This window comes from Hyaloscypha bicolor (genome assembly GCF_002865645.1).
Source record: "Hyaloscypha bicolor E unplaced genomic scaffold K444scaffold_165, whole genome shotgun sequence".
NCBI lineage: Eukaryota > Fungi > Ascomycota > Leotiomycetes > Helotiales > Hyaloscyphaceae > Hyaloscypha > Hyaloscypha bicolor.
In genome coordinates, this window is record NW_020194667.1 from 2,137,503 (window position 1) to 2,148,014 (window position 10,512).

At 38.6% G+C, this 10,512-nt stretch overlaps 3 protein-coding genes across 3 annotated transcripts; 2 read left to right on the forward strand and 1 right to left on the reverse strand.

Moving 5' to 3' along the window:
• Nucleotides 1–513: 513 nt before the first annotated feature.
• On the forward strand, nucleotides 514–5,119 carry K444DRAFT_572716 (uncharacterized protein; the record flags this gene model as incomplete). The annotated part of the gene is made up of 3 exons (XM_024877370.1): nucleotides 514–744; nucleotides 808–1,102; nucleotides 4,904–5,119. Coding segments are annotated over exons 1-3 (609 nt in total), but the record flags the coding sequence as incomplete, so codon positions are not given.
• Nucleotides 5,120–7,028: 1,909 nt separating this feature from the next.
• K444DRAFT_619768 (uncharacterized protein) lies at nucleotides 7,029–7,771 on the reverse strand. Its single transcript, XM_024881570.1, has one exon. It carries the CDS (start codon nucleotides 7,692–7,694, stop codon nucleotides 7,335–7,337), a length of 360 nt encoding a protein of 119 aa, XP_024730005.1. The 5' UTR covers nucleotides 7,695–7,771; the 3' UTR covers nucleotides 7,029–7,334.
• A 237-nt stretch (nucleotides 7,772–8,008) lies between these two features.
• Nucleotides 8,009–8,838, forward strand: K444DRAFT_636002 (uncharacterized protein; the record flags this gene model as incomplete). Its single annotated transcript, XM_024883944.1, has 5 exons — nucleotides 8,009–8,066; nucleotides 8,121–8,237; nucleotides 8,297–8,337; nucleotides 8,383–8,472; nucleotides 8,689–8,838. 5 exons carry the CDS (start codon nucleotides 8,009–8,011, stop codon nucleotides 8,836–8,838), a joined length of 456 nt encoding a protein of 151 aa, XP_024730006.1.
• Between the last annotated feature and the right edge of the window lie 1,674 nt (nucleotides 8,839–10,512).

The following is a 10,512-nucleotide window of genomic DNA, read 5'->3' on the forward strand; positions in this document are numbered from 1 at the left end:
CAATCGTTTAGTAATCGATTACCAATCGATTACAATCGATAGCTAATCAATAGTGCACACAATCGATTGCTAATCGATTACTCAGCAATCGTTGCCGAGCCTGGGTCACCCTTTTGCGCCCATTATAATTTTTTAACTAGTAGAATGTGGCTCATGTCCAAGCTTAGGTTCGCTTAAGGTGGCGCTTGGGTGACACCTTTTAGCGGGTTGCTCAGCCTCACTGTACGAACAATTCATCGGGCATGCAGGCCTGTGTCACCACATCTCGCTGCTGGCCTCGTTGGTATCAAGGCTTTCAAGCCCATTTCCCAGACTTGATTGAACTGGCCTCGAGCCTGATCTCACCTTTCCTTTTATCATCCTCCACCAGCAGCATTATTATATTATATCGTGCATTGCTTGCCTTACGACTCTCAGCTATCGCTCAGCCGTATTATTTCGCAATACCCAGTGCCTGGCCTCACTGCTTCAGCCCTGCGAAATTTGATTCAGCATGTTTGCCGATCGCCTCCTCTTTGCTTTGCTCACAGTCGCCCTCATTACCCTGACCTCAGCTCAACATCAGAATGCGACCAATTCGTCCACGACGAAGCATGCACCGACTGATCGCGTTGGTTGGGTTTCTACACCTCCTGGCCGAAGCACGATGAATATCGTTTGGAGCTGCGTGTCAATACTCCTGGTCTGCACCTACAAATGTCTTCACTTCAACATACCAAGTTTCGAGGAGAAGCGAGCTGGATGGTATACACTAGAGCTGAAGGGTTGGAGCATCTATTATTGGCCGAAGTGGCTACTTATTCGAAGCTATCTGCGAAAGCTAGGATGGATGCTGGGGGTTGCCCTTGCCCCGGAGGTGGGGGTCGGCTTGGCAGTGATGGAATATTTCCAGGCGTGCAAGGATTTGGAAGAGGTGAAAGGACGGTGGCCCGATTTGGAAATTGATTTAGTTCACGCCTTTTATGCTAGGATGGGAGGTTTTGCGGTCCAGCTTACAGATGCCCAAGAAGCGACAGCAACCCCTCCGAAGCCGCGTCTGCTTCCCGAAATTGGCCATGATAAAGCATCTGAGTTAGCAACTCCAACAGAGACTACGGCCAGTGTGTCAAATGAGTAGAGTAGAGTAGAGTAGTGGGCACTACTCATACTCTACTCAACCAAATAAAGCGCTACTCATACTCTACTCATATTCTACTCAGGCTACTCATGAGTAGTTGAGTAGTATGAGTAGTATGCACGTGACGGGTACACGTGATAAAGCTAGCCTAATAAAGTAAAGTTCCGGCTGCTCCCGCTCTAGTACCACCTCGCCACCCAATCAGGTAGTGGCGTGGCTTGGTAAGCGAACCGAAGCCTTACGATACTTCTAGAATTATCTCGACTTAGGTACTTAGTAATAATAGTAATTCTATTAGTAAAAATTTGAAATTAAGTAGTTAGAATCTTCGAGATAATGGGATTCTTTATAATTAGAAGAATAATTAAGAAGCTCTTAGAAAATTAGAATTTTCTATAAGAATATACTATTTTCCTCGATTTTTTGTTTTTCTCTTACTTTAATTATATAAAAAAGCTCAACTATTACTCCTATTTATATATTTTCTATTATATATATTCTTATTTATATTTAATATATTCGGAAATATCTCAATAATCCTTAATTAAGATAAACTTAGCTCAAAATCATCCTGATTTTAAGTTAAAACCACTTAATAAATAACCTTATCTTTTTAAAAAAGGCTATTTAGGGAAGATATTAGATCCTATATAAGAAGATCTAGAAGAGGCTTATATATATACTATTAAGTACTTAGTTCAAGGTTATTCGTAAGTTAATATATTAATATTTAATAATTTTTTAACTAATTAATATAATAGTAAAAAATAGATAAATTAATAACTATATATTTAAACTAGTAATTACTATATTTATTTTCGAAATTTATATAAATCTATTACTCTTAAGACTCTTAATAAAGGAAATAATAGTAAGTTATTTTATATTAAATAAAATATTAATTTTACTAATATATTTATTAGATAAAAGTAAAGCTTCTCAAGCCTCTTAATTAACTATAACTGGCCTTTTTAATAAGTAATTAGAATAACGAAATAAAGGCTTTACTATTAGTTACTTTAAAAGATTATTATTAATAATAATATTTCTTTTCGGGCTATTACTATACTAAGCTTTAAAAAGCTTTTATCTTATTTAAATAAGTAAGTTTTTATTATAATCCTCTTTATTTATATATATATTAATATTTTATAGTTAAGTACCTGCTATATATTCGAAAACCCTTATAAATAAACTTAAATTATATTATATTAAAAAGTCTTTAAATATTAAAAAAGAACTAAAAGAAAATATTAAATCTTAAAAGACTTTCTCTATTATTTTAGATACTTGAACAGGTATAAATTAAAAGGCCTTTCTTAGTATTACTATATAAGTTAATGAATTATTAATTAATTAATTCTTTTTAAAAGATATACTAATTTTATTTTAGATATTTTATAAATAAAGATTTTATATTAAAATCTTATTTATTAGCTATAAAAGACTTAAATAATATATACTCTAGTATTTATATACTTTCTGTTTTATTAGAAGCTTTAAAATAGTATAATATTAAATATAATATTACTAGATAAGTAATTTTAAATATTTATTAAATAATTACTAATATATTTTATTTAGTATTACTCGAGATAATACTAGCTCAAATAATACCTTATTAAAAGCTTTTATAAAGTATTATAATAAGGAAGGCATTAAATTTCAAGGAGATATTCCCTATATAGCTTATATATTAAACTTAGTAATTCAGGATATTTTAAAAGCTCTTATTAAAAACAATTATAATACTTCTTATTCTACTAATTTATATAAGCAAGAAATAGAAGAACTTGAAGATAGAGAAGAAGATAAAGAAGGAGAACAAATAACAAGTAAGTTTCCTATATAATTTATAAGAGATTTATTAATAATTATAGATTTATTAATTTAGAGAAAGGTTAGAAAGACTATTATAGGTCTTAAATATAACTAAGAAAACCGATGGCTATTAGAAGCTCAAATTAAAGCTTTTAATATAGAAAATACTCAATTCCCTTAACTTAGTAAGTAATTAATTTTTAGTTTTTAATTATTTAGTTATTTAATTATTAATTAATACTAATTACCTATAGATTAAAAAATACGGTAGTCTTTAACTTATTATATATTAAAGAACTTTATATATATATATAAAGCTATTAAAGTAGTTACTAATAGCTCTAATTTAAAGGCTTTTAAAAATAAAAGTCTAGTTTTAACTAATATTAAAATTACTTATTTAAATAATATTTTAAATATAATTTCGATATTTATTAAAGCTATAACTAAAGTATAAGCCGAAAATTACCCTACTATATATTATATTATACCTGAGGTATATAAAATATATAATAAACTTGAAAATTTTAAAAAGGAATTTAAAGTAAGTTTTTTCTTAAATTCTTCTTATATTATTAATAATATTATACTAATTTTTAATAGGATAAAGCATTTACAGATACTATTAATAAGGGTATAGCTAAGCTTCGAAAATATTATCCTAAAACAAGTATTTTAGATAATAAAAGCAAAGCTTTATATTTAGTTCTTATTCTTAATTCTCGAATTAAACGAGAAGGATTAACTAGTATTAGTTTATCTAGTAGTATATCTTCGGATATATATAATAGATTAAAAACTAATTATAATATATAAGTAATTCTTTTTATTATTATTTAATAAATTAATAACTAATTCTTTAATTTAGATATAAATATAATTATAATATATCTCAAGCTAGATCTGATTCCTCGGATCTTAGTATAGCTAATTCCGACTCTAATAACTTAGATATATAGATTACTAATTTGTCTTCTAAAATAGAAAATAAATTAATAACTTATTTAGAAGAAAAGAGAGAAGATAAAAGAGTAAGTAAAATTCACTTAAATTCTATTAAATAATTATCCGATATTTCCTTAATATTTTTTAATATATTAGTACTAATATATATATATAGATTAAGCTATTAGATTATTGGAAGTCTAATATGGCTAGATTTCCTGTTTTAGCTTTAATAGCTAGGAAATATCTAGGAATCCCAGCTTCCTCGGTCTCTAGTAAGAGGTTTTTCTCTCAAGGTATTCTTATTATTACTAAGCTATATAATAGACTTAATAAGAGTACTTTTAAGATAATATCTTGCTTAAAAAGCTGGGGGCTATTTAAAGACGAATTAGAAGAGGCTAAAAAAGAAGAGAAAAAGGAAGAGAAAAAGGAGAAAAAGAAAGATTTTGAGAAGGATAATTAGTTTATTATTATAGAAAATTAATATTTAGCTAGTTTTATATAAGGCCTATTCTTTATTTATTATAGCTACTTAATAAGTACCTTACTTATTTAATAATTATTAAGTAAACCTCGATTTTATTATAGTCACGTAACGACTACTCAAACTACTCAAACTACTCATAAGTATATACTCTACTCTACTCAAAAAAATTGGGAATTACGCTACTCATATTCTACTCACGCTACTCATGAATATTCATGAGTAGTATGAGTAGTATGAGTAGTTCTTTGACACACTGACTACGGCAGTGGGCCATCCAGACAATCCACAGAAGGGTGCTCATGCAAACGAACCAGCTGAAATGAGCTCTTCAGATATCGGGAAACTCCCTTCGCCGACCCGAATGCCTCAGAATTTATTTAGGCTCAGTTTGTCTGAGTATGGTGGGTTTTCATCCCTCTTCCCTTGAGTTTTGAGTTTCACGATAAACCAACGATGTCCATGCTCTGCTAACACTCTAGAAAGTGGAACTCTGCTATGATGCTTCCTCGAAGGATTCCTTTATCAGCAAGCACGATATAAAAGATAGAAGCAAGACCGATGCCTTTTCAAAAGTTTTCGCCATAGTCCAGTCTTCTTGGCTCATTGTACAAAGTATTACTCGCGTTGCATCTGGTTTATCGCTCAGCCAGCTTGAGCTGGCAACCATGGCCTATATTATTCCTGCAGCTGTGATATACGGTTTTTGGTTAGAGAAACCTTTCGGTGTGGAGCACGTAACCACTATCCACCGTCCTAGAGAAAAAATTTCAACAGATCCTGTGCCATGGAAGAAAACAAGTTGGGTCAGTGCAGTGGGAGATGCGATAAGCCTCGAAAAGAATTTTGGAAAGAGAATGCTGCATTTTACCTTGTTGCCACTCTCTTCTCCGCTGTCCATCTCGGAGCCTGGAACTGGGAATTTACATCTCCTGTGGCGAGGCTACTTTGGAGAATATTTGGGGTGTTTGCCACGGCTGCTGGCCCTTACCTTGTTATCGTCTTGGTAGTGATACATAAGTGGGACTCTTTTTCGACTGGCAATTACACTACGCTATACCTGGTCGGCGATAAAATCGCTGACATCCTAGTCAATGGTTGGGCAACGGTCTTCATCATTTCGTTATACATTATTTCTCGATGTGTATTATTTGTTCTTATCGTTTATTCTCTTTCATCGATGCCATTTGGGGTTTATATGACTGTAGATTGGACGACCTATTTTCCATTTTTGTCCTAGGCCATTCAAGTATCCTATGCGACGGGAAGGATATCAAACCATTTCTCCTTTGTATTCCATAATTCAGCGCACTATATTATACATTCTTAGGCACATAATCAACCCTCACCTCTACCTAGCAGAAGTCACGAGGAAGTGAGGAAAATAGTGCAACTATTTAGAATTACAAATTACCCGAGACTTCTATGTTAATAAGTCTAAGTTCTCTACTGAAACTATTGATCTTTCGGCGGTCTCTCATGTTGATAAAACTGAGCACGGGCGTATCACTCTATGGTTCCTTGTCCCGTGAAGGGGAGCCAAAATGGAAAGAGAAGGCATTAGCTAGGAAGAGAGTTTCGGGTAAGAAAGTGAAGCGGGCGTCAGGATGGTGGAACCTGAAAAAGGGGAGAGTCAGCTGCTAACAGACGGGATCACCAGAAAGCCACAAGATTGTGCTCAGCATTCCACGTCGGGAAATATCAGCCACGAGATTATAATTTCCGCTTGGCCTCTGTGTTTTTGTAGCTCTACCACATAGCTGCCGGGCTAGACGACTCCTCTACCTGGAAATCTCATAATGATTCATATCTTGCACCTAAGATTTGAGTAGATTTAATTAAATTCGTCTTCTATTGCGTCGCTTGCACCTTTTAACTGAATTTAACATTTCAGGGTCTTTCAAATCGCAATTGTGATCAATCCGTACATATGTAATGCTTCATAATGCGTAGGGAGTTTATCACAATTCTCGAGGTGATTAGAGTCGACCTATCAGCCCCGAGCGAAAAATGCGCTCAGCAAGGAGTAGATGTTTCTAAACTAGGTGTTCCTTGCTCCCAGCGCCAATATTCAGGAGTTACGTAAAGGAACTTCCTGCTCCGGATTCTCGGGAAACGCCTCCAGCTTTTTGTCTCAGATCGGAAAACATACAGGCGTTCGGAGTTGTTCGAGTATCGCTGGACAATCTAGATCCCACTGTTTAATGATCCAAAGTCAAGGGAAACAATTTTCGAACACAAATTCAGCATAAAGTGAGACATAGAAAGTGAGAAGTGAGAAGTGGAAAGTGAGAAGTGAAAAGTGAGGAGTGGAAGGTGAGGAGTGGAAGGTGAGGAGTGGAAGGTGAGGAGTGGAAGGTGAGGAGTGAAAGGTGAGGAGTGGATGGTAAGAAGTAGAAAGCGAACTTCTCGGGTCTCGAGTCTCGTGTGAGCGCTATAATTATAGGCTTCTGACTACTAAATTATAGGGCCACGATCGCTAAATTATGGGCGATGGGTACTAAACATTTAGTGCTTTCCTTTTTCGTAGGGTGCGGCACAGATTTTTAGTGGGGTAAATGATGAAAGTCCGGTTTCACGTTTCTCGCTTGGACTAGACGCCGAGCGCTCCCTCTCCCTTACTTGCAGTTCTCCTCCTGTGCGCTTCCTACAATGGCTTGCCCACGGTACTGCTACGAGTGCCAGACCTGCCTTGTCTCATTAACTTCCGAATCCCTGTGTACACGCTGCCAAGAGAGGAGCCAGATCCCATGGTGGGCTCGTTCAGTAGACCGTTGCTCACTGTTTCAGCGTATCCGGCTGGTGCACGACTTCCCCCTGGATCGGAATCCGAATCGAGTCCTCTCTTGTGCCGGGTGCCACGCCTGATTACGAGAAGTGTACCGCGAGCGAAAGGGAGAGCCGGTTTTACAAGAGGGATACGAGGGGTGGTTTGTACCCGTGTAATGTATAGTGGAGAAGGCTTTAAAGAAAAGGATGTGAAGGAGGTAAAGGAACGGGTGTTAAAGGCAAAGGAGAAGTGCGAGTGAGTGCAAGGAACGAGAATTTTGGAACGAGGTATATGAAGCGGTGACGAACCGCGAATACTGGGTTAGGATGAAGCTGGCGTGCAAGCGAGAGCCGGGAGGACCTGCGGGAGGGGGGAAGCTCTGCGGACTTGAGTGTGGGGTACGGGGATCCGCAAGAGGGCGTTGCGGGCCTGAATGGGGCTTCGGGGGGTCCGCGGGAAGGAAGGGAGAGCTCTACGGGTGGAAGTAAGGGATTGGAGGGAACCGCGAGTGAGGGTACGGGTAGTAAGGGACTTGCATCCCTGAGCGCCGCCATTGCAGATCTCTACTCTTTGAAATATTGCCAAGAGTTTAGACTTCTCAAGAACATGAGTATTGATTTTTCGATTTTTGGACTTCTCACATCCCCTGAGTTTTGAGCCGAACGTCCCCAGCCGGCCCGTGATTAATCACTGTTTCTTGCTGCTGGACCTCACTTGGGAGGAAAATCTATAAGAACCTTTGAATTTCCCTTCACTTGCAACCTCCATTCAAGGTCTATTCAATTGCACAGCCCCTTAGTTCCCCCGAGCAAAATAATCAATTGTTCACTTTCTCGAATCTGCTTCCCAAGTTCGAATTTTATTCAAAATGCTTCTCGGAAAGGTTTTCACATCCCTCGCCTTTGCGGCCATGGCAATTGCACCTGGTAAATTCTATCCATTCCCAAGACAATACTCTCGCTGATGTTGACTTAAAAAAGCCGCCTCTGCCCCAACTGCAGAGCCAGGCGCCACAACTGTGCTAGTAAAGCGTACAACTATCGGCGATCACGCTCGTAGTTGCTACAGCGGTGTGCAGGTACATTGCGATTACATCAGTACGTCCCAAATTCCCCTTCAATTCTCCTTCCATCAGCTCACCACAACTTCTATGCAGATAACCACATCCATGACCACGGGGGCATTATTACCGTGGATGTGAGTTCAGGACTCCTTTAATTCATTCTAAACTAAGAAGAAAAGGTTGCCGCAACTATCCTCGTCGAGCTCGATGCAATCCTTGCACTCATCGTCACTTTGGTTGGACAGATTACTGGAGAAGTCCTTGTCCAAGTAGACATCCAAGACAGTGTTCCTGTCTTCATCAACATAGTCAACCTTCTAACGGCCCTGCTTAACACAATTTACAACTCTTGTGGAGGAGGCAAGTTATATCCTGCCTCTCATTCTCTTCCTTCCCTTTGGTGTTTTACTAACTATTTCGTCCTGTGAATAGATGGAGCTGTGATTAGCCTTTTCGTCAATATCGTTGTCTCAATCAGCCTCCAGATCACTATAATTTCGGGCTCGCTCATTCTCACTATTGACGGGCTCCTGGGCTTGATCCTTGGGCTTCTTAGTGGTATCTTGGGCAGCTTGAGGTTGGATATCGATACCTCTATCGACCTCTTCAATACCGCCAGTGGATACTACCACTAATCCCCTACAGAAGATAGGCAGCCCTTCGTCGGGCAACTTGGTGGAGGCCCTCGGTGACTGCAGATTGAAAATGCTCGTTGATGGGGGATTTGAGGACTTGGAGGACAGGAGTGGACTGGAGGGCGAGGTGTAAGATATCTTTCGTTCAAGAATGGTTGAGGAATTGGTAGGAATTTGATATAACACCCTGTTGAAATATTTAAAAGATATACACTTACTCCTTCGATATACGTATGCAAACGGTCAAATTCCAGATAAATATGTGGGGTTTTCCCGGGCTAATTCAAATTATATTGTTATCTACGGGAGGTTGTACAAGAAAACCAGAGAGGCTACCTAACAATGCCAGAGCGCTTCGAATCGAGTGGACTCGGCTTCCAGGCCAAGTAACCACCTAACGAACTGCCCCTCAAAACAATGTTTCGAGAACCTTAATTGTATGAGTTGTCGAAAAAGCTTGATTTCTAACCAATTCGGCTATGCTGTTCAATATGCAAGCCTCGATTCTCGAGAGATATTTCGCGATTATCTGATAGCTTTAAGTAAATTTGTTGGCTGACCAGGAGAGTTCAGGATACACGTGATCAAAATCCATGTGCATAGTCAAGTGTTAAGATACACACTGCGCGGTGGCCATCGAGGTGAAGGTCCAGTCCCAGTCCCATCGAATAAACCTTGTAAAGTGGCTGAGCAGACAGGGGGTGGCGTCCACTGCCATAATTAAGCGAGATTACTTCAAGGTTAATCGTTCAGCAGGCTCACGTGAGGGAGTGTAATACGCAAAGTACACCAATACGCAAACACACCAAAATTTGTACGAAGGCGAGCGACATTAAAATTCGCCCAATACACTAAGCCAGGACGGGCACAATTTTGACCCTCGCAATACAGAAATTCTCATAATTCCCCCCTATATCTAATTACCGTAAAGATTTCGCGAAATTTAGATCTCCTCCTTTTCTATTATGCAAAAGACCTTTAAAGAGTTTCGGGCATTCCGTTGAGATTTGGCGCAATTTTCTAAACCTAGCGATTTCGGTATCTCTCAGCTACTGGCAGCTGGTGTAACGGCCTCGCAGTACCTAGCTACTGGTGCGGAGGGATGCATGAGGCTAGTGAACTACCTGTACATATACGGAGTTGTGAACCTCACTCTCCTCTTCTCTCTTTAGTTTCAGTCGAGCAATTATTGTTGCCCCCATACCTTCTGCCTCTGCTGTACCAGCGTGAGACCTCGGCTCCATAACAGCTGGACGGTATTCAACGCCGCGCGCCTTCGGATAGGAAAACCGTGCGAAGTGCAAAAATAGCAAGGCCTTATTCTTTACCTTTTAGATTTGATAGAAGAAAGGATTTCAGTTTCAGAATCAGTTCCTACGACTTAGGGTTAGGAAAATTAAAGGGCGGATCAGAGCGATCTTTTGTTGGGCACCACTATAATTTTAGATCTGCGTATTGGTGTGATTTGCTTCTGGGTAATCAACAAAGTTTGCCCTGCCATCTCCATGCCGGACTTCATGGAAGGACTTTAGGAACAAGGCATCATCGAAAAGGAAAGGCAAATCACAGTCGCCAAAAGGCGTGGTCAAAAGCCATCACATTGGTGCATGGATGCACTGACCCACTTCCTTATTCCACTTCAAACGTTCAAGGACGAGGAGCTCATTTTCGACG

Bases quoted from the DNA above. Each gene is read 5' to 3' on its own strand.
- K444DRAFT_619768 (XM_024881570.1), bottom strand. From the start codon at position 7,694: ATGGCGGCGCTCAGGGATGCAAGTCCCTTACTACCCGTACCCTCACTC.